Source organism: Lissotriton vulgaris, chromosome 5 (assembly GCF_964263255.1).
Source record: "Lissotriton vulgaris chromosome 5, aLisVul1.2, whole genome shotgun sequence".
Classification (NCBI taxonomy): Eukaryota; Metazoa; Chordata; class Amphibia; order Caudata; family Salamandridae; genus Lissotriton; species Lissotriton vulgaris.
In genome coordinates this window covers 2,014,059,109-2,014,084,024 of record NC_141693.1, presented here as the reverse complement: position 1 = coordinate 2,014,084,024, position 24,916 = coordinate 2,014,059,109, and the positions used below count along the sequence as shown (strand labels likewise).

Sequence of the window (24,916 nt, the reverse complement as noted above, 5' to 3'; positions counted from 1 at the left end):
TGTATTACGTCAACAAACGGGGGGGAACTAGGTCTCTCTCCCTATCACAAGAAGCCCAGGAAATGTGGGAGTGGCTTATAAAGCATGGCATATCCCTCAGAGCAGAGCATGTCAAGGGGGTTCAAAATTCCTTGGCCGACAACCTCAGCAGGTCTCTCACAGGTTGCCACGAGTGGGCATTGGAACACAAACAAGTGCAGATGATCTTCCGGATGTGGGGCACACCGACTCTGGATCTGTTTGCTACACAACAGAACAGCAAATGCCTTTATTAAGCCAGCAGATTTCCTCAACCGGGATCAAGGGGGAATGCCGGGTCGATGCCATGGTCAGGGATTTATGTGTACGCTTTTCCCCCCCGATACCAATGATACCGAGGGTTCTGCAAAAGATGAAGAGGGAACATTGCAGTCTCATCCTAATTGCGCCTTTCTGGCCGAGACAGTACTGGTTTCAGGAATTACTCCTGTTGTCACAGCAACGTCCAGTGTGTCTGAAACCAACACTCTCAATGCTAACAAGAGAGAGGTAAGATTCTGCATCCGGATCCACATTCGCTTCACTTGCACGCCTGGCTCCTTACTTCTTAGAATTCAAGGATCTTAAAATTTCCCAGGACTGTAGGGATATTCTATCTAGAGCCCGTGCTCAAAGTACTGTTAAGACTTATCTCTTTAAATGGAAGTGCTTTTGTCACTGGTGTGAAGCAAATAATGTTCATCCGCTCCAGGCTCCACCTGAGGATATACTTCCATCTTACTATCACTGGCTAAAGCAGGGGTAGTATTTTCATCTATCAAAGTCCATCTTGCGGCGATTTCTAGATTCAGAAAGAGTTCTACCAGACCATCTGTTCTTCATCACTTGTAAAGCAATTCTTGAAGGGGCTTTTCAGGACTTTTCCTCCAATTAGACCTCCACCTCCGGAATGGGATCTCAATACAGTTTTATCTCAATTGATGAGAAGACCATTTGAGCCAATTCACAAAGCCGAGCTAAAATTTTTAACCTGGAAGGTAGCGCTTTTATTAGCTCTCACTTCAGCTCGAAGGTCAGTGAAATCCAGGCTTTCACAATTTCTGAACCTTTCCTGCATTTCTCGAAGGATTATGTCACACTGCGAACAAATCCAAAATTAATTCCTAAAGTACCGTCTCAATTCCACCTTAACCAACCTGTAAAGTTGAAGACCTTTTTCCCGGACCCTGTTACACCGGCAGAAAAAGCTTTGCATTCTCTTGATGTAAAACGTTGCTTGAAGTTTTACCTACAAAAGACTAAGGACATCAGAATATCTAATCAGTTGCTGGTTGCTTATGGTCAAGCCACGCTAGGACAAGCCGTGACAAAAGCAACGGTAGCCAGATGGCTATCTTCTACCATACAATTTTGCCATGACAAAGCCAACAGGCCTTTGCACAGAAGGGTCAAAGCACATTCCACCAGAACTATGTCGGCTTCTACAGCCTTATTTGCTGGGGTCACGTTAAACCAGATAAAACCGAGGTGCTCATCATCACTACGCAAGATAGCCCCTGGTGTGAGCTTTTCTGGCCCCCCGAATTAGGGGAGGTGCCAACTCCAGGAAGATTAGTAAAAAGTTTAGGTCAAAAAATGGATGCAGATCTGTCCATGGCCCCTCAAGTTTCCGCGGTGGTGGGCTCTTGTATAGGCCTACTCAGGCAACTCAGGAAACTTGTTCCTATTCTCTCTGTTCCGACATAGCAATCCATTGTGTCCGCCACAGTCATCTCGCGGCTGGACTATGGTAACGCTCTTTATTTGGGTCTTCCGCGGAAGCTCCTTAGGAAATTGCAGGTGGTTCAGAATGATGCGGCCAGGCTGATCTTCTTCCTACCGAGGAGAACACGAGCGATGCCCCTTCTACAGAAGTTGCACTGGCTGAACATCGAACATCAAGTGCAGTTCAAGTGTCTCTGTATAGCCCATAAAGCCATCTATGGAGAAGCCCCTAAATATATTAAAGTCTGTCTGAGAAAGTACATCCCGGGCAGAGCCTTGCGCTCCTCCAAAGCCTGTAAACTAACCCCACGGAGATTTAACCTTAAATCAAAGGGTGGTAGAGCTCTGTCGGTCCTCCTTCCTCAAATCTGGAACGAGTTACCTGCAACCCTGCAAGGGGAGCCAGTGCTATTGTCCTTCAGAAAGGCGTTAAAGACCCACTTGTTTAAAAAGATAACATCTATACTTTAAATTGTCAGTGTGGTCGCGGGCGCTCTACCGGTGGCTATTTGTTGTGTTCTTTTTTCTTTAAAAGCGCTTAGAGACCAGTCGTGATTTGCGCTATATAAAACTATAGTAACATAACATAACATAACGTTGGAGAACCTTTGTCGCGGTGCGACATGGAAGACTGTTCACACGTTCTCGTAGCACTACTGCTTACAATTTGCGTCGCAAGACGATGCAGCAGTGGGACAATCTGTTCTTCGACATCTTCTTCATTAAGGTTAGACTTTTGAATGTCTCTCATATTGCATTTCTAATGTTTCTGGTTGTCAAATACTGTTCATAAGTATGAAGTATGTTAAGTGACTATAATTATTTAATTTCAGAAGGTTTCTGCATTTATATGTATGTACATATTCTAGTGCTCTATAACCTTCCGGAGGAGTGGGGGATATGTAGATTCACGCTTTGTCTCCCACCTTCCGCAAACGACATTTTTAGGCTTACTGCTTGCTACTCGGATTCAGGCATGTGAATCCATGAAAGATACCCCAACACTGGATAAGAAAACAAGTTACTTACCTGTAACTGCAGTTATCCAGTATTGGTATCTTTCATAGATTCACATGCACCCACCCTCCTCCCCGGGCAGGACAGTTCTCTAATGGGGATACTTACTCACTTGTGCGAAGAAAATCTGAGGAGAACCGCCTCTGCAGGGAAGATTCTAGAGGGTGCTGACTTCTGATTGGTTGGAACTATTTTCAGTTCTTTTTACATAAGGAGGTAGCTAGGCTACTAAGATTTGGGCCTTTTTGGGCCTATAGTCTTGCCAACCTACTACAGTTTTTACTAAGGCACTGCTTTTGTATATTGTATTACCGTGGGACTCCCGCCTTCGCGACAGGGAATGATTCAGGCATGTGAATCTATGAAAGATACCAATACTGGATAACTATTGTTACAGGTAAGTAACTTGTTTTCTTACCCCCTAGTGGAGCTTTAGAGTGTAAACGAGGGGCGACTCTTAAAAGGCGATGTACTCTTTGCCATGCTTGGTATGTAGCATGAAGCACAGAATGTGGAGGGGAGGTTCAAGGTTTACCAGTACTGTATAAAAATTTTAGCCCATTATTGCAATTAAGTATTAGGTGTTCTGTTGTAACCCATTGTGGAGGATCAATAACACCAGATAAGCCAATTGTGAGAGATGTAGCGGCCAAGGAATAATGTTCCAATAATGGTAAATCTAAGCCCCCATAGGAACGATGTGCCAATAATTTAGCAGCTGCTAAACAAAGATGTATTGTTCCCCAGACAAATGACCGTACACAGGAATCCATACAGCGGAGTAAATTCAAAGGTATTACAACTGTAAGCATTCCTAGGATATAAGTAAAGCCGGGTAGAGTTATCATTCTAACCGCCTGAACTCTCCCCCACACGGAGAAGCCCAAAAGTGACCATTTGGGCAAAATCTGTTTCCATTTGTTTTATAAGAATTGAAAGATTATCCGTAACCATTCCCTGAAGTCCACAATTAATCAAAATTCCTAGATATTTTAAGTGGGACGATTTCCAGCAGAACAGGTATCTATCAATTGAAGCTTTTGTGTTGCCAGAAGAGAGTGGAATAGCTTCACTTTTGTCTCAATTCACCTTATAACCAGAGATGATTGAGAAATCATTGATAATGTCAAGTAAAGTTGCTAGGGAAAGTGAGGGATCTTGAAGTGTGAGAAGAATATCATCAGCATATAAGTATAGCTTCGATACTCCTCCCATAATAGACATACCTCGAATCTGCGATGAGCGATAAATGAGTGTGGCAAGGGGTTCCATCGCTAATGAGAATAAAGGGGGGGATAGTGGACAACCTTGACGGGTACCTCTTCGAATTGGAAAGGATTCAGAAAGAAACCCTCCACAATTGACCTGTGCTATGGGGTTATCATATAATAAACGAACCGTGGAGATAAATTGATCCCCTAGGCCAAAGCGTTTCATGGTGGCAAAAAGATAAGTCCAATCATTACAGTCAAACACTTTTTAAGCGTCCAAGGAAAGAGCAATCGCATCCTCCGTCATTTCTCTTGCAGACCATAAAGTATGAGCTAAAGATCGGAGATGGTTTCTAGAGGAACGACCTGGGACAAAGCCAACCTGTGAATGATGTATTAGAGAAGGAATAACTTTACGTAATCGTGACGCTAAAATGCTTGCTAAAATTTTAACTTCACCGTTTATCAAGGATATGGGGTGGTAGCTACCACATATGAGTGGCTCCCTGCCCGGCTTGGGGATGACTGTAATCAATGCTTTATTAGAAATAGGACCAAGAGAAAATGTCTGAACCGCTTCATGAAAGGCAGAATGAAGAGTATTAATTGCTTCTTCCCCATACCATTTAGAATATTCAGCAGGGAACCCATCTTCCTCTGGGGATTTGTGATAAGGTAGTTTAGAGATAGCTATAGTTCTTCATCTTTAGTAATTTCGCCACCAAGTAAATCTCAAACTCTCATCTGTGAGACATAGAAGATCAATTTTTGCCAGAAATGCAGCTATTTGATCTACAGCTGCAGGGTTCTCGGGAGTGTAAAGTGTTTTATAAAAGGATGCAAAAGTATTTACTATTTCTTGTGTTTTGGTGAGAATCTCACCAGATTCTGTTTGTTTTGCAGATATAGCCATGGAAGCTTCACATTGTTTAGCTGTGCTGCAAGCAAACGGCCTGCTTTTTCCCCTTGTTCATGGTGTCTACCTTTTAAACGTTGAAGAGCATACTCTGCTTTTGAAGTATAGAGATTATTAAGTGCCATTTTAGCTATCTCTACACTTTTGCAATTGGTCACAGGACGAGAAAATACACACGAGTAAGAGAAACAATTTGAGCTTCGAGTTCAGTACAACGTAAGGATGCTGATTTATTGGCTACAGCTGCATCTCTCATTAATTATCTGCGAATAGTTGCTTTCGCAGCTGCCCAAATGGTTCTACAAGAGATAACTGAGGATTTGTCATTGATTAGATATTCAGAAAGGTTAGAATGTAGTTGAGTCTTACAATGAGGCGAACAGTATTTTTTAATGTTCATACGCCATGGTTTTTGACCTAGAGAGATTAGACCTACTTCCAGAGCATGGAGAATAATCAGAAATAGCTGCTTCTAGAATGTTGGATTCATTAGTAATTGCAACTACTGAATGAGAAATAAGAAAATAGTCTATTCTAGATTGTGTGCCATGGACAAAGAAAGGTATACTCTTGATCTGATGGATGACAAAGGCGCCAGTGATCTACTAAACTATAGTCCGGTGTGATATATCGCCCAGTAAGGCTCGGTCACCAACATTACATCTGTCTAAGGGTCTTGTTCTATCTGAAATCGCATCACAGGCCAGATTCAAATCCCCACCAATGATTCTAATCTCCACGAGCAGGCGGTTAAAGTTGAGAAAATACGAGCGTTTAGCACCTGTTGGTGCGTATACTGAACCAATACAGAAGATCCTGTCTAAAATGTTAAACTTGGCAAAGACATACCTTCCTTCTGGGTCAATCCAAGTTTTGACAGTTGATGTAGGTAGGGATTTGTATAAAAGAATGGACACGCAACATTTTCGTGGTTGGTTCTTGTCAAAAGATGATTTTGTTGTTAATCCGCAATGAATAACTTTACCCACACAGATACACTGTAATTTGGATAGATCCAGAGCATCTAAATGGGTCTGTTGTAAAAGAGCAATATCAGTTTTTTTTAAGATAAGAGAGTACTTTTGTTTTTGGAAAGAGCTATGAAAGAGTCAGTTATATGTTATATAGGGAAATAAGCAAAAGTAGGAAAAATTGAGTGAAAATATAAAGTGAAAAAATAAGGGAAGGGATGGTAAATAGACTGTGCAGGGATAGCACAGCACAAATGGAATGGAACTGTTTACTGCGGGTCTAAGCTTTCGGGCTTTTCGCGCCAGAGGAGCTTCATCCAGCGACCAAGTTAATGATAAGAAATATATGCGTACAATAACCATATTAAAACACTAATATAGAGTTTGTAGTTAGAGTAGGAGGAAGAAGGAAGAGCCAAGCATCTTAAGAATATAGCAATAGAAGGGTTGGGTAGAAAGAGATGCATGAATGAGAAGAGAGAAGTTAATATAATATGAAACTGTCAAATATATAACACTATTGAATAAACTCTACATATTATACTAATGGTAATATTTATAATTAAAATTAGATCTTAAATGTTAGCAAAAAAAATTGGTTTCATATTTAAGTATAATCCTGTCTAAATAATAGCACTATTTGATTAAATAATGTCATAGTCTGTTATTAAGACAGGTTAATAATTCAGTTTATCATATACAAATAATATAATAATATAATAGATATTGAACAGATAACGGAAGAAGGAGAAAAGTATATGAAAAGGGAATTACTAGTATATAGCATAACAGTACTTATAATTTATAGTAGATGCATGACCGATTCATAACACGTTTATAACAATAAGGCTATCATTCATGTATATAGTTAGTTATCCTAATGCCTATAAGAATGTATTTTTTACAATACCTAATGGAAAGGAATAACATAGAAAAGCAAGTTAAAAAGAAAATAAAGTAAACTATAATTATAAAAAATATATTGACGTAATATATAAAGATTATAGTCATGCAAGCGTTACATAAAATGGTAACGATAGCAATAAATAGTAAAAGCTTTTTAAGTGGTTATTGTAAAAATAATGTATTTCTAATCCTACATTCTAGCATAGTATAAGTAGATTAGGAGAGGAGGAGAGAGAATGTGAAGGAAAGGATTAAAAAAAAGCATAGTAATGCTGTAGTCTATAAGAAATTAATAACAATTTAAATATCAAATGGATGGGAATTCATGTTTGTAGTCCATAATCTACATTATTTATCATATTACATTTAGCAAATAAGTTATGAAAGTAAATAGGTTATAAAAGAAAATAGGCTATAAAAGAAAACTCTGAGGTCATAGGAATATTAAGATATACATGGCTAGGGAAATGTTAAAAGAGAGGATAGAATAAAAGAAGGAAAGATGGAATAAATTATGAAGAAAAGACAAAAAATCAAATAGTCATCTGATACTCATCTGAGCATCTTCTGGAGTAAATTTCTAGTGGATGGATTTCCATCCTCTGGTAGATGCAAAGAATCAATCCATTGACTATAGTTCAGGATATATTTTCTTCAGTGAAGTAGGTTTTAAGGGAAGAGCGAGATTTGTCTCTGTCTCTATCCTTTATAAGGGCAGCTACTGCTTGGTGGGTCTGTGCTTGATCTTTTAAGGAACGTATGGGTCAGTCTAAGTCTTGCCCTCTGCTTTGGGAACGATCTGAGTTACCTTAGGTTTCAGTAGAAGATATCATAGGTTTCGAGGATAGAGGATGGGAGATATGATCTGGAATGAATTCTGCACACTCCATATTTTGAGGAGAAATATTGTCTAGGAAATGACAAAGGTCTCCTGGATCAAAGAAGTCCTTGGTAATGCCAGCTTTGGTGATCCGCAGGCGTACAGCTCGAAGAGGCCATATTTGATGTCAAGCTGGCGAAGACGAGGTCTAAGAGAAAGAAAAGCTTTGCGATGTTCATTGGTTTCTTTTGAGAAATCTGCAGCTATTTTAATCTAGTGACCTTGAAATATGTATGGTCCTTGAGTCCGAGCTGAAGTGATCAGTTGACGGGCCTGCTCATGTCGAAGGAAGCAGGCGATGAGCGGACGTGGTAGAGTATTTTTGCCCCATGTTGGGCGGTCCAATACGATGGGCTCTCTGCATTTCCAATGATGGTTCGAAAGTGAGGCCTGTGATCTTTGGAAGAATTTCTCTGGGAAAGGATTTGGTATCCGACCCTTCTATTTTATCAGGAAATCTAAAGAAACTGACATTATCTCGACGGCTTCTGTCTTCTAAGTCTACTATTTTGCTTCTGAGAAAGAGAAGTTCTTGGCCTCGGTCTGGAATAGCATCAAGGTGATTCCCTACTGTTACTATTCGTGCTGTCTGACCATCCATTCAGCTTTGGAATCCGCAACATTTGCTCGAATAGATTTTGTTTCAGTCATAAGAGTTTATATGGACATTTCCATGCCTTCCAGACGCCGAGTACAGCAGATATTTCTTGAAGTATGCGTTCCATAGTTGAATCAGATGATCAGGTGGTAGAGTGAGGGTGATGTGGTGTCGAGGAAGTAGAACCTCTTGCATCTGAAGTAGAGCAACCTTCGTTTAAGGCTTCAGAGAAGAGGATTTGTTTTGCACACTTTCCATTTGTTTTACCTGCAGGCATCTTCAAATTTAACTGCGTTGTTTCTTGGTATGAGACAGATTTATTCTGTATGTGTCTACTGTGCATCAATTAGTAGGTATAAATGTGTATGGAGTGAGCCAGAAGGATTGTTGAAAAGCACAATTGAAAAAAACACAGTAAAGCAACAAATGAGCGAGAGCTTAAGGTTATATTTTGTGTCGGTTTTGCGTTTGTTGTCGCTCTGTATATCTTCCAGTATAATTGGCATACAATAACTTCCCAAAATATCCACATCAAATTGCGCAATTTTCCGAAGTAAGCACACCGATTATATTTACATAATGTCAGTGAACACCATTTCAGGAAGTCCTGTCCAGACGAGGTTCAAGACTTAAGAATCTATCCTACTGACAGGGTAGCAACCGGATTTGAAAAAGTTTCATACTGCCTGTTGAAGCCGGGGAAGCCTGAGGACGAAATTGATTCTTACAGGCCACTTTCCTTAACAAATATAGATGTGAAAATGTTGGCAAAATTGGTCGCAAAACGTCTGCAGCCTCTGCTTCCATTGATCGCTCGCCTGGATCAATCAGGCTTTATTCCAGGGCGCTTTACATCATACAATCTGAGGACTTTTTTGACAGTAGTCCATTACTTACATCCTGACTCGCACACTATTGCAGTGTTTGTGGGCGCTATGAAATGACATGCTAGAGTGGCCATATCTTTTTGCAGTTCTTGAGAGAATGGGGTTTAGCCCTTTGTTTTAAAGCCTGGTGCAATTGTTATATACAAGGCCCTCTGCAAGGATCCGTGTGAATGGCATGCTGTCGGAGCCGTTTGCTATAACGTGGGGTACGAGCAGGGGTGTCCACTGTCCCCTTTGCTCCTCGCGATAGCAATGGAGTCATTGGCAGCACGTATTAGGCAGCATCATATGCTAGGGGATTAGGTTTCAGCACGAGGGCCATCCTCATTTCATTATACGTAGATGGCGCGTGAGCTTGTACAAAAATGACCCAGCAATTAATCTGGCCCCAATACTTCGTGAATTCATACAATTTGGGAGTTTATCTGGGGTCTCTATTAACTGGAACAAATCCACTATATTTCCATTGACAGATGCCAGTACTCCTTTTCAAACTGAGTTTCCACTTAAATGGGCCTATGGTACGGTGAAATACCTTGGCATGTGGCTCAGCAGAAACATGCAGAATCTGTGGCAGATGAATTATGGGTGCACTGTTGCATGGCTGGATGGGAAAAGTACCGCGTGGGCTGGACTCCGCTTGTCCCGGGCTGGGAGAATTGCAATAGCTAAGAATGGTAGTCTTGCTGAAGTTGGTGTACCTATTTGTGAATATCCCGACTCCCCTCACGCAGGCCTTTTTCAAATCTATTCCCTCTTCACTTATCTCCATGGTCTGGGCGGGTAAGCAGGCACGGATTTCATGGGAACTCTTGACCCTTCCTTTACATCAGGGTGGCCTGGGCGCCCCGGACATTCAACTGTATTGACTGAGTGCACAGGCTCAGTTCTTGCGTTGCTGGGTGCACCCAACCCCTTATCAGCCACATGCAACTGTGGAGATGGACGTTGCGGCGCCGGTTCCTCTACAGGTAGCCCTATATCAGTCTTACAAGCGCCCCGTTTGGCATTGATACAGTAAAGACTCTACAATGGGTGTGGGATAAACTTAGGGAAAGGGCTCAGCTAAAGATTCTATATGCCCCGTCAATTCCTCTGGCACACAATCCCATGCTACCTACCATGGGGAAGGGTTCAAGCAGAGCATTAGCACAGAAGATGGGCCTGCGCACGCTTGCAGATCTCTACCCTGGGAAGACATTCAGGGCCCCTCCTGAACTCATAAAGGAACGTGCTGTGTCGTACCCTTCTCTGAACTATTTTTATACTATAACCACTTGCAGAACTCTGCATGGCTCATTCCCTAACCCTCCCCCCACATTACTTGCCTTAGAGAGTGTGTTAAAGTCAGACTCTGCTCGTCTACTCATCACACACATTTACAGTGACATGAGAAACTCTGGTCCCCTGCTGCAGCCAAAGGCACCTCAGGCGTGGAATGTTGAATTGCCAACCCCAGCTACGGAGGTTCAGTGGGCCTATTGTTGCTCTCAATTGACGGCTCTGTCCCCCAATTACAAGCTGTGCCCGATTCATTTTAAATTTCTTCACAGATTCTATAGGACGTCCTCCCAACTAGATCACATGGGGATCAGGGAGGACGACAGGTGCTGGAGATGTGGCCTAGCCCCAGCTACCTACCTGCACATGGCGGGAAGTTGCTCACGGCTGACTCCATTTTGGTCCGGCATACTCACCACAATCCATGATATAATGGATACGGTAGACGATCCGGACCCCCTTGCTGGGATATATCAAAGACACGCTAGCTGCAACTTGTAAACTACACGCTATGCTTTTACTCTTTGCGAAGCGCCGGGTGGCCATGTATTGCGGGCAGAGGGGAGTACCTTTTCTGAAATAGAGGCTCCAGGATTTAATGTTTGGTCACACGGAATTAACCACCTTTTGGGAGCTGATGACGACTACATGCAGGCCTAAGGACATATGGGGGCCATTTTCGGAGTGGGCACATGCACGACAAGGTGAAGGGGGGTTCCCAAGGTCGCTTGGTAATTTGTAGATATGTTTTTGTTGGTTTGGAGGCGGGAGGTGTGTTATATTAGGACACACAAGCTACACATCTTTATAGGCAGGTTCAGCAGGTCCATTATGGAGATGGTGGGAGTAATGGAATGGGGGTTGCAATTCTATGGTCTCCTGCGATACTGTTAGTTTGTTCGTCATTTCTGTCTCTATATTCACAGGTGGCACTGCATATTTGATTTTTTTGCAAGTAAATTATTGATGCACTCAAGTGATTGGTTATGATGTGACTGTTGGCCACTGGCTTGTAGTTTGTAATGCTTGTTGTCTTATGCAAAATGCCAATTAAGACATTTAAAAAAAAACAAGTTTCATGCTGGAATAGTTCAAACTTTCATGTATAATGTTGCAGACGATTTATAAATACCACAGATATTCCTTAGAATTATTGAAAACTAAAACTGTCTGCAGTAGTATGAAGTATACGTCGTTTCTTTACAATTTTACTTCCGTAAATGACTGAAGGTTGTCTAAGGACCAAAGCTATTGAACCGGAAGTCAAATGTTCTGGATAGTTCACACAAATAACCTCAGAAGCATAGTTCCCGCATTTTATGAGGCACTATTTATTCAATATATGAGCCCATTTATTCTGCAACTGTAGCCTTCAACCATTATTTGGAATAAAGGAGGCTGTCACTTCACTCTGGAGTCTCAACTGGCAATAGATTATATTAGAAGCTGTCAGAGAGCGCCTGTAATCGTACAAGGCTCCTCATTGCACAGAGGTGCAGGTACAAGCCTTCTTATACAATGTTGCAGTTTTTTCATAAACTCCACAGAATTTCCTCAGAGCTGAAGGAAACACTTAAGCTGTATAAATCAGGCTGTCAATTCCCACGCTTCATGAGGCGACTTAGCATATGGACTGCAAAATTCTTAAATACAATTCAGCTGGAACCGCCCTTCATAATTAAAGAGGAGCCGTCGTCTCACTTCAGCCTTTCCGCTCTTTAGTGCCACCCCTGCAGTCCGTGAGGTGGTTGTACTGTCAGTATGGGAGCCATTTTTATTCACTAAACCACAAATGCGCAGCGGGAGCCGTAGTTCGAGACAAAACAGCACTGTCTCATCCTCAGTCTCTCCGCTACCAGGGAAGCAGTTTTGAAGCCGCTTCTGTACTGCCGGAGGACCGCTGCCGTCGTCCGGGGCTCCCCACATCGCAGAGCTCAGGATCTAAGCGGCCATCTTCTCGTGCGGCCAGACCACACCCCGGTAGGATTTTTGTTATAGTCTTCTGGGTGTATTAACAGGAAGTCCTGGTTCAATAAGGATAATTGATCATCAAGAAGGACACCTAAACTTTTTACTTTCCTTACGGGGATGGGCAGGATCCTGCCCCTTCCGGCCACCAAGCTGTGTTCCAGAGGGCAGTGTTTTTTCCAAAAAGTAGCACCTCAGTTTTATTGGTGTTCAGTTTCAAGCAGTTGTCAGATATCCAACTGATTATGTGGACCATACAGTTGTTAAATGTTTTTGCCACGTCACCAGGGTTTGATGATAAAGACAGCACTTATTGTGTGTCATCTGCATAATAGACAGCAATGAATCTGTGGGAGCGGATGAGTTTAGCAAGCAGGGCAACATAGACATTGAACAGGGTTGGCGATAACTAAGATCCCTGGGGCATGCAGCATGGCATAAGGATGTGATTTGTGCCCTCCCATCGCAACAGTTTGTTCTCTGATTGCTAAAAATGATTTTAATATCTTGTAATACCTGTGATCCCCATTTCGGATAGGATCCTTTATTCAGATCTTTAGAAAATAGGGACCCTTGTGCATGACAAGGATTTATACAGTTTATGTACTTCAGTAGCCTACGTTTTTGTGATCTGTTAAAAAATGTGATGGTGAGCTCCCCCCAAATAGTGTCTCGAATGAGCTAGAAACTCTTCGATCACCAAAAGTTTTCTATCATAAATGGTATTGTTGATCTCAGATGATGATAATGATAAAGTTTGTAAAAAAAAAATGCACAAGTCTCTTGATCTTTCTGGTAAATAATGGTTCCAATGATCTAGGAAGAAACATTAGCCTCAACAGTGAAAGACATTTCACTCATTAGGTGTTTTAAAATGGGAGCAGTTGTGATCGTGACGGACCTTTTCAGTCATTGAAATGCCTGCTCATCCTCTGTACCGCATTAATAAGGAGTGCCTTTTTGTATAAGTTTCAACATAGATCGAGTAGTGTCCAAGAACTCCTGTACAAAGCATCTATAAAATTAGGCAGAGGCCCCAAAAAGTTGAGTTTCTTTCACGGTTTTAGGAGCTGGCCATTCCTGTACAAACTTTACTTTTCTTTGCCAACTTGTAGTATGTCCGTGAAGTTGTTCTTGGGTCTGTGTTGTCGGTGTCATGTCTGTACCTTTGAGAGTGTTCTCCAATGGTGCGTGGTTCGATAGTCTCAGGCTTTGGATGTAATAAGTGCCAGATAATGACAAGCCATAAATGTAGTAGTTGTTCTTTGGTATCCTGCGAAGTTTACCTTGTTCCCAGGAGCGGACTTCCCTCTCTGTGCTCTTCCCTTGAATTTCCCCTAGACACCCAGGATTCATTGCCCTTTTTCACTAGTGACTCCTTAATAGCCACTCCTCAGGAATTTGTCAACAGCATTGCTACCTAACATTTTTTGTTTGCATCAGTTATGTATATGGATGGTATAGTGCTTATTTTTAAATCTCCTAGCATCTCCCCCCCCCCCTTTTTATTTTTATAGATGTCTCTTGTTGCAGTACCATCTCTGTCTTTCCTCCTCTTACTTGGTGTACACTTATGACATTTTTCCTGGGGGAAGTTAGGTTGTCCCACGACTGCCCCACATCTTCCTTTTAAGTGATCTGTTATCTTGATCTACTTTGCCCTGCAATCAACCACAACATCCTCGCTCCCACAACAATAAACCTCTTTTGAACAAATTCTTTTTCAGATTTACACAAACCATTACCTAAATAAGAAGATGAAAAATAGAATAAGAGTATCTCCTTGGTTAGCAGCTAAATTCCACTTTTGGAAGTGCTAGCTATCTTAAATCGGTGTCTGTTACCTTTCTGCCCCCTTACTACATATAGATTGTAATTCAAAACATCTTGAGTATGCTTTTGCCATCCACTCAGTTCTCCCTTTTTGAGCTCGATGCAAAGAGTTTTTTACCCCTCTTAATTGTATCTGATCCCAACTGCCTCTGTTATAACGATATCTGATATCTCCAGAGGGTCTAGCTTTAATGAATGCCTCCCTGAGGACCTCTCTTGCCTCCTTGACACGTGCCTCTGCCACTCGCTCGTCTTGTACCTGGTGTAGATTGTGATTTCTGGCTTGGCCGGTGTGCATCATCCTGGTCATCCCAGTTTGTCAGACCCTTCCCAATATCGCCCCCTTTACAAATGTGATATGAATATACTCTTCCCTGAAATGGACAAAGCATGTGCTATGTGAATAGCTTGAGAAATCTAACTAAATTGTTTGTTTAACTAGGTGTTTTTTATGAAGGTGATTGATTTAAATAACTGCTTGTTTGGGATTGGGGTTGATACTTTTCCAACCAAGCTATTTCAATGTTTATTGTTACTTGTTTTTTTAAAACATGGTTGAATATTTTTCTTCCTCTGGAAATTATATTTGTATGGAAATATATAACAGGCACTCAACTGGACTGTAGAAGAAGGGCCTCATTGTCACAATAATCATTATCCAAGAAAGGGAAACTTTGGGGACAGTCTAGCTTTAAAAATCTCCTAAAGATTGTTTTCTTCTACAGACCTTTCTACTAGACCTAAATCTGCATGATTCTCTCAGCCTTTCAAAATAGTGGTGCATCTTTGGGTAGGACCATACCTGTGCTGGCTGCGCTCAGAGGCCACCTTTTAAGATGTATGAAGCACATGATCATATAAAATGGCAAACACATGTGAGTCAAAAATTATCTCATTGAGCTTACAGGGTTGCAGTGTTTTGAGATCATAAAAAAGAGCAGGAGAGGTGTTTGTCTGGAAATAGTGTATGTCCTTGATGTATCCAAAGATAGCAATGTGGATTGTGGCTATAGATTTTTTTAAAACAAACCTTAGAGGCGCAGTCCCTTGTAGCGGCGAGGGGTGTATGTGTGTCTCTTTCCTCCGTATGCAATATTCATCTACGGGAAGGTAAGCAAGCTGCCTGAGTCTCAAGCTCCCTCTATACTAACCATTCATTGTCTCTCTAGGACACTCAGGAGTTCCTCCGTTGCTTAATGGACCAACTTCACGAAGAGCTGAAGGAGCCGGTAGTGTCTGAGGCCAGAGACTCTGACTCAAGTGACACAGAGGAAAGAAGGGAGGGTGACCGCTGTCCATCGGAAGATGAGTTCCTCTCCTGTGACTCCAGCAGTGACCGAGGGGAGACAGATGGGGTCCTGGCCAGGGGAGGCTCCCTGGCCGAGATGGAGCTGCTGATCCATGACGAAGCGGGTAGAGGTATCTCTGAGAAGGAAAGGCAAAAGGACAGAAAGTTTGCATGTGGCCACAGACGAACCAGCTCCGAGCAGGTGGATGAGGATGCAGATGTTGACACAGCCATGTCTCCAGGTAATCAATTGACTTTCTGAGGCTCAACCTTTCGGGCAGCCTAGGTGCCCCACTTTCATTGTTTAATCCCCTCGTATTCGAGGTTTGGGCCTTTCTTAATGCTAAGTCTTTTATTCCTCTAATTGGTTTTTTTTTTTAAAAGCTTGTCTTAGAATTTGAATTTTCCAATATTAAGAAAATGTATTTAATTTGGGTACACATACTGGTAGGATTGTTCAAATGTTAGAAATTGCACTGCTTTTTCTATTATTTAATGTCTAGTGAATGACAAAGATTTTCTTTGATTTAGAAATGACACTGAATCCTAATACACTGAATATTCCAATAATTCAAACTCAAGTTGTATTTTTTTTGAGTTTTATATATTTTTCTTTTGGAAAAAAATATCTTTTACTAATTCTCAAGTTAGGGAACCTTCTCTAATTCATTAGCATGGAAAACACAGCTCCACATTTAATAGAGGTCATAAATAAGAAGTGCATGGTTCTGTCTTAAAGATTGTAAAATATGGACACTTCAGCATGTTGGCTAAATGTGCTGCTTGGGTGATTCTGAATGATCTCCCTGTGCCTAAGAAATGGGTATTATTTATTATGTTAGTATTATGTTCAATAGCGACCACATCAATCAAAAAGGATAGGTGCTTTGAATTTTCTTTCCAAATTGAACAGGGCACATTTTAGCTTAGAATGCTCAACAAAGCAGGTATTTTATCTCTGTACCTTTTTTTCTGACTCTTTCCAAACAGAACCCCATTGTTTCTTCTTTTAAAGGGGTTTTTCACCTACACCTTGTGTTTTGGACACCATAAACACTGCTCTGTGCATTGGTGAGGCAAATCTGCATACATTGCTTTCCTGAAGGTAAGTTTATCAAGTGCTGTATTTGTAAACAATAAGGGTCAGATGTACAAAGCATTTTTCTGGTTGCAAATGTCCCGATTCGCAAAATTGGGCCTTTTGTTGCTGCCAGAATAATGCTTTTTCAAATGTGCAAAATGAGATTTGGTAACTTGGTACCAAATCACATTTGACATGTGCAATTCCGTGGCATAAGGGCGTCTTAAGGGCGTCTTTTCCAAATACCAAATCGGTATAGTATGTATTAGTGTTTTGCAACAGAATTCTAGTTGCAAAACAGTAATACTTTGCCACCAGTTGAAAACTAGCGGTAAACCATTCGCAAAGGGGAAGAGATCCTCTAGAATGTGAATAATATTTTTTAAGCGCAGGCAGTGGTCCCACAGACTATTGACTACTCTTAAAAATTGAAACTTCAAGGTTTCATTTTTTTCTTTTTAAACTCATCCGGTTTTGCTTTAGGAAACACTGAGCGTATTTAAAAAAAAAAAAAACTTTTTACTCAAAAGCTATCCCAGACATAGTGCAGGTCACCATCCCTGTGACTGCTAATGGGTCGCAAACTGTGCCCTACCTCATTAGTATTCATTAGGTAGGTAGATTTGCGACCCAAAAGGAATCCTTAAATGAAACTCAATAAGTTTCAGTATTAGGAATACTGATTTCCCACTTGCGATTCGAAAAGAGTCAAAATTAGGACATCTGTATTGCTAATCGTTGTACATCTGGCCCTAAGTGTTGGGGCTCAAAGTTTGGCCTGTGCCACGAATAGTGGAGATGCCGAATACTAAGGCTGTGTGGTCTTGATTCCACCTTATGCCTCTTTTATCCACCACCAGACACACTCTGCTCCTATTATCTCACTCTTGTAAGTACATTTACATCACTGCTTTCTCCCAAGCCATTGTTTTTTCTGTCTTCAGTTTCTTTCCCCCTTTTGTGCCTTTGAATTGAATTTAATTTAATTGAATATCACATTTATAAAGCGCATGGCTACCAAAGGCCTCCCAGTGCTAAGACAATGCCCAAAACTCATGAATAGAAGGGATCAGGAAAACAAGAAGGTTTTAAGATGCTTACAGAAGAGATGATTAGCCTCAAGACGAACAACATCAGGCAGCTGATTCCAGCTTTTTGCCGTGATGACCGAAAAAAGACTGTCCCCCCTCCGGACACGGTTGAATTTGGGGACCATGGCGAGATGCTTCGACTCAGAGCGGTGGGATCTTCTGGGGATAAACGGGGAGATGATCGATTGAATAATCGGAGGAGTGCTGGCCTTAAATTGAATTCTTTTAACAACTGGCAGCCAGTGTAGTGCCTTAATGTGCGGTTTAGCGGATTCCCTATTGTGCTCCTGCAGTAGTAGTTGCGCCGCGCAATTTTTAACCGTTTGGATTTTTTTTATCATTGAACAAGGGGAGCCCAGATAAAGCAAATTGGCATAGTCAAGCCTAGATAAGATCAGTGCTTATACCAACATTGGCATTGAAAGGCAAGAGGGGCAGAATCCTTCTGATCATTTTAAGAATGCCGTAGCAAGTGCCTGCTACTCTGGAAGCCTGCGTCTTAAAATTCAGATTATGGCCCAACCAGACACCAAGGCTTTTTACTTGGTCTTTAGGGGCAGGCATGTCTCCCATGCATTTAGGCAGAGAGTGCCGATCTCCAGATTATTAGTCTTTCCCAGGAAAATGACAATCTTGACCTTGAATTGCTCGACAATCTCTGCCAACGGACGCATGTAGACATTAAGAAGTGTGGGGCTCCGAGAGGAGCCCTGAGGCACCCCACACTGCAATGGAATCCGATTAGAGACCGCAGTGTTCTCAAACACTGAAAAGAAGCGGTCTGAGAGGAAGGACTCAAGCCAGTTGAGTAACATACCAGCCACCCCACTCTCTCTGAGTCTTGCTAGCAGAAGTTGATGGTTGACCGTGTCGAAGGCCGCGCTGAGATAGAGTAAAATAATAGCAGCGGAGCCTCTGACATCAATACGTTTTCTGGCCTCCTCTGTAACTGCTAGCAGGGCAGTTTCAGTGCCCTGCTGAGGCCTAAATCCCATTTGAGAGGGATGTAGGCATGGATTTTCTTCCAAAAAAGCAGAAAGAGCAAAATTAACGTGCTTTTCGCATATTTTGGCAATCCCAGGTAGTAATGAAATTGGTCGATAATTAGCAAGAACTTCGGGGTCCAAGGTAGGTTTCTTTACCAGGGCTCTAACCCTAGCCCGTTTCCAGAGAGAAGGAATAATCCCAGAAGAGAAAGAGCTTATGACTAGCTCAAGAATAGCAGGAGCGGAGGACAGTCGGAGATGGGGGACAAGATGGCTGCTTAGGCTCCTGGCTCCGCCGACCTCCGTAACCCGCCATGATATCCTGTACATTATCCTGACTTTACGCCTAGTCTCTGTGTGCATGAACTGTTCCGCACTCCGATGGTGAAATCCGGAAACTTTTATCGGCTTGTTTGACGAAGTTCCATCGAGTTGAAGTTTGCGGCCTACTCCAGCGGTGAAACCGGGGCCTGGAGTACTTTCACAGCCGGGCTGTAGTGCACCAACATCGGCCAGGAGAATCAGGCTGGGTCCGGTCAACCGGAGTGGAGGCTTTGTTTAAGCCCGAATTTGGCGGCAATCGTTTTTATTGCTCAGCATCGACGGAGGAGTGATTCTGCTTGCTGCTGGCTGCGGGTGGGGGCCCCCGTCCCTCGGACCCGGTATTGCGCCCGCCGGGGTTCGGTGGTTTGGGGGTCTCTGGCCTGCTGCCTTAACCGGGTAGACCGTAGATGCGAACAAAGACTGGTCACCCTCCGCATTTACACGTTCGTGATCCTGTTTGTCCCCCCCCGAGGATGCCAGATTCACCCGGGGAGGTGATTGTGATTGATATCGGGCATGAGAATATGGATCGAACGGTGCATGAGCCGTCGCTGAGGTCAATACTGGCAGAACTTTGGGCATTTCGCTCACATGTGGATACTTTGTTGAGCAAATTGGACACACGCCTATCTGAGATGCTCCTGGTGGAACCGGACCCAGCCTTACTGTTGGAACAGGAATCTGCAGCCATTCAAACCGCAGCCATTTTGACTCCGTGCGAGAACCCCGTGAGGAAACAAGTATTGGAACCATTGGATGGTGCCCTGGGAGACGGTGTTCCGAAGGATGTCATGGTATTGTTGAACCTTCCACCACTACCGGCTTTGGAGATATCACCAGGCGTTCCCCTCCCGGAGACTTTTGTTTGTGACTTTCCATTCATTTTGTGGTCGTCTTCTCCTTTCTTGGTGTCGCTACGACTCCTGTGCAGGATACATTCGGACAGTTCATCTAGGAGAGAGAGTTCTTCTGCGTCTACAGTTCCTGTGGACTCACTGCCTGCGAGTAGCCATGGACTGATTTCTGATGACTCTCTTCACCTTTATTGCTTCTTTGTGTGCCTTTGGGTCTCGCTGGGGGGGGGGGGGGGGGGGGTCGTGTTCTTGTTCGGAAGGGCCAAGGTTAAGATCGACTAGGTCGGGAAGGGTTGGGGTGGCTTTCACAAGTGTTGGACCTGCAACTGTTTGCTCTAAGAGGCTGGCCGGTGTCTCACGGTACCCTCTAATTTCTTCTATAGTGTTGCCATAAGTTTGTCTTTTAGTGATAGGGGGTGGCTGTTTCGGGCGGGGGGACTGAAGGGGCTGGGAGCCCACATGGATATGCCCTACTCCGTTCTTTTTCCTACCTTTGGGGCTTTAGTTATTAGGGGCGACAGGCACGCTGCTAGTGGGGTCAGGCTGTAGCCATTTGCAGGGGTGCACGGTGGGGGGTTGGACGGGGTTTATTTTTTTTATTTTGCCCTTTTTATTTTCTATGGCCTTTCTTTTCCCTCTCTCTCTTTCTTAAAGGATCAGTATAGCTATGAATCATTCGGATTCTTATCGTGTGCTTGTATTTAGTGCTTATGCTTTTATGATATCCTGATTTCTGGGTGGGCAGGCCTCGAGAACTGGCGCAACATGGAATGTGTATTGTGTGTTCTTTTGTACCGATCTATATGCTCTGGCGCCAATTCTCCATTATAGTGGTTATTACATGCATATCCTGTCCCCCGTATTCTTCTGTTTGATTGTATGGCATCCTGGAACCCAGTTGTGCATTCTAATACAAGTTTTATCCTGAATCGCTGTCGGACCTCTGGGTTGTTGGCTGATGAGCTGTGTCGTACTGTGATATCGGCGATTTTAATTTGTCTAGCGGCCAGCCCCCGCGGTTGTAGGCCCATGCTTGTATTTTTATTGAATGCAAAAATAAAGGTTTAAAAAAAAGAATAGCAGGAGCGACTGAATCAAATACCTGATTCAGGATATGGGTGGGGTGCCGGATCCATGGGGGAACCAGATTTCAGGCGCTCCAAGTGCAGTTTTAAAATTTCCATATCCATAGGTGGAATGTAGTCCATAGAGGGGTTAAGAGGGAATTTCTGTCTCTTGCTCTGGATCAAAGTCTGTTGAGGCAAAGTAAGTCAAATCAAATGGGGGTAACTGTTCCTCAAAGCCAAAGTAAGAGCAAGGGGAGAGCTAGCTAGGATTTTGACAAGATATTAAGTGCAGTCACCTGGACTGTCTATTTTTGCCCGAACACACCCCTTGGGGTGTCATGCGTTATCATCGGGCTGGTGCTCCTCGTCAAGCTAGTGCTTCAGTGCTCTAGAGGACCCCTGAATGGTCACTTAGAAGGGATTTTTTGGTTTTAACACTGAATGCAAGGGTGTCCATGTGGGTGGTTTGTGATTTGTTCGAGGAAGTGAGTTAAAACGGACTACAGGATGTTAAAAAAAAACCTTTAATACATAGACTCCCCTCTCAAGTTAAAAACGCTGAAGGCAGCATCCCCCACGTCGCTGTCCCCAAACAATGCAACAGAAGATTTCAAACCATCCAGAACGCAGCAACCAGACTCATTCTAATGTCCCCCGCAGAGCTCTCGTCACACCATTCCTCAGGGAGCTCCACTGGCTCCCGATTCACAAACAGTCACAGAGCAAACTCCTCACCCACACATTCAAGGCACCACACAGCATAGGCTCCGCCCAGTCCACTGAACAGTCGTTCGTCCTTCCAACAAGCACCTAGACCCATGTGCTTTGCTAGACATCTACTCGGACACATCCCATACATACACAGAAACTGCTGGAGAGGTTGAGTCATATATTGCTCGTGAAGCATGTACTGACCTCCCACTACACATTAGATGCTCCTACTCACTTCCTGACTTCCTGAGTTCTGCAAGAAGCAGACTAGTTGGCTTTTTTACTAACTTCTCCGATATAGGCACAGCCAGGCAATAACACCAGCTCAGCGCTAGGGTGCGATTTACAAATACATAGCTTTGGATGCTGCGGTCTTTTGCCGGGGTTTATCCTACTATGGCTCTCAAACTGGACCAAGTGCAATTGTCATATGTCCCGGGCACGCTCATTATTGTTTTCCCTATGTTAGCATGAGCACGTTGCAGACTGTCCTCTGCTTAGCGCACTTTACTATACAAACGTATTTTACTTTGTGCCACACTGTAATTTCACACAGAACCTGCTGTTGTTTTTGCATTCTGTACTTTCCTGGGATTTAGTCTGAACACTGTAGACCAGGTAAAACGACAATGTCTCTTGTTATTTTCTTCTGGTCAGGTCCTACCACCTGCACAACACACTCCAATGCAGCTGTTATTTGGGAACACGTACTTTTGTCCTATAAGTATGCACAAATAGGTAACACACACTTGGAGATGGATCTTTCCAGGGAAGATATGGTGCCAGCACTTGATATGTAGAACTGTCATCTGTGCATGCTAAGGTACAGGGTTTGCTGCCAAACCCCAGAAATCTTCTGATATATAATCATTTTTACTTCGGTAGAAGGGGAGGGAGGTTCGGTTATTCTGTCTTGTACTATGACAGCTCCTTTCATGATTTTTGAACTGCTTACTATGCTGACCGTATTTGTGTTTGGCATTTTCTTAGTTATTGTGACACGTATACTAGAGCACGATGGTTAAAATAAATGTTTTAAACTTTTCTCGTATCTCTGTCAGAACTTATTATGGACTAGTAGGAGTGGGAGAGTGAAAGGGTGTGTCCTGCAGCCGCGATTCCTGAGAGGGTCGCGAGTGTTGTGTTCTAGGGTGCCTAATCACTTCTGCCTTTGTGAGTAGGAGGGCGAGTGAGACACTATAGCTAATCGGTCCCGGGCTCATGGGTACTCAGGTGGTGGGATGACTCAGTCCCTCCCTACTAAGGCTCGATGCTCCCATGCATAGTTCTGTGACTCCATAGAATCCCTGCAACACAAACTGTTTAGCAGTAAACTGTTTGTCAGTGATAGTGCTAATGAGCAGTCACAGGCTTATCAGGGATGTAAGTTTGGGGGCACATATGCTCTGCATTCAACATCTCACCCAGCAGCTCAATAATATCATTGTCCAGCCCAGTATTTCTCTTTTGAAAAAGACAAGTACTTCATTTTACACAGACACACCACTGCATGCTATGACAGAGCGTTAAATAAATGATGCTCAAGTGCTAGTCCCATGTGCTTCAAGGTGAGAGCCTAGCTAAGTGTTCAACCCAGCCCTCTCATCTTCTCCCTCCACTCAGTGGGCTTTGGGCTGTGGTGGCGAAGTCTCTATATCTGGTGGAACACTCCCTCCTCTCTCTTAGCACACAAACATGAACAGGTGTCATGTGGATTCTGGCTTCAGCCTGCCCTACCGACCAGGCAAACTTTCACACGTGCAATGGGGGCAGAGACTGGGATGACTTGGTAGGCTGCTTGGGCATGCTTGGGAAGTACAGAGGTTTCTCGAAAGCTCTCTGGAACTTGCCAGCAACTTTGATCACTCCATTCATGCAGTCTGAATCTCTGATGGACGGACCCCTCCACAAGGATCAACTGATTCTAGCCCCTTTCACCAGTCCACTTCCTAATGCAAAGTTGGCTGGCTCTTTCCATCTCGTTAATGCAGGGCTCGTTAGGTTCACATGACAAGCTAGGCAGTTTGTTCTCCAGGTCAGACTCCAGGTGATGTCCTGTCACAACGGAAAAGCTGGCTGTTAGACAGAAAGCAGACCTGGTTGCATAGTAGTCCTCCTGGTACTGTGTGAAATGCCCCCTTTGTGCTCAGGGACAACTTGATCCAGGAGCAACAAATGGGTCTGCAGCACCCGCTTGTATACATAGCTGGTAGAGGGGATGTGTTGCCATCCACTAAATGTCAGTCTCTGGAAGACTAATCTGCATCCCTCTGTATCAGTAACAACCTCATCAGAGTTTCAAAGGGAAGTCTGTCTTCTCTTTCCCCACTTTGGTTTGTCTGTTTTCCTCCTTTCAGTTCAAGGAATCCGTCCACTCAGGATCATCCATGGACCCCTGTCTCCATCACATGTTCAGCCTCAGAAACTGGACCACTAGCAATGTACTCACCACCATCTTCAACACATACATGTCCTCAGCCACCTTTCCTAATGAATAGAAACATGCCTAAGTCAAACCCCTTCTCAAGAAATTGTCTGCAGACCCCAGCGAGCTCAAGAACTGCTGACCCATCTCTCTGATCACCTTTCCCACCAAATTCCTCAGAAAGGCCATTAACCAGCAACTCATGGAATACATGGATCACAACGGCCTTTAGAACCCATCCCAATCTGGATACTGTATGAACCACACACCGAAACCGCTCCTCTCCCTGAAGGCGCCGTGACTCGCTCCTCTCTCACGGGCTGAGTGGTCGCTCCCAGTGTCCCTTGCAGACATCTGGTATCGTAGCGCTGCATTGCTTTGAAAATTGCCATATCATTTCGCCTGCTGTGTGCTTGATTACCGCTTTGCTTCATTTGCGCTTTGTTTATTTCATACTGCTGTTTTAGACTTTGTTAGCGCGTTTGCCTCTAGCGCTCCGATGTGCTCCCCCCTCCGCCTCCATTTTGTTTGTTGTTGTCGTCCTCGTGTGCCCGCCCCGCCTCCCAGCTGAGCCGCACCCGCCCCTCCCCCTCCACTATCCATATATGACCGTTCTTCCCGCGCGCAGCGTTCACGCGCAGCGACCGCGCCCAATCCGCGCCGAAGGTGCGCCAAAGGTAAGCCCGTCTACGCCCGTCCGCGCCTGGACCGCGCCCAGCGCCATACCCCCTGGCCCTCGCTTTGCCCAGCCCTCCCGCATTACCTACGATGCCACCACCCTCCTAGCCCTCAACCCCGGCCGCTCCACCAACTGCGTCCAAGCCGCTCCTGGACACACCCATGGACCTTTCTCATGCTACTCCTGCAAATTCATCGGT

The 24,916-nt window shown here is 43.7% G+C and overlaps 1 protein-coding gene across 1 annotated transcript in view; it reads left to right on the top strand.

Annotated features, from left to right (window-relative positions):
- Window positions 1–24,916, top strand: part of USP20 (ubiquitin specific peptidase 20) — a 556,910-nt gene that overhangs the window by 204,224 nt on the left and 327,770 nt on the right. Inside the window, exon 10 of the mRNA XM_086924837.1 lies at window positions 15,381–15,741. Coding sequence (XP_086780963.1) covers window positions 15,381–15,741 — 361 coding nt within the window. The remainder of the gene's footprint in view (window positions 1–15,380; window positions 15,742–24,916) is intronic.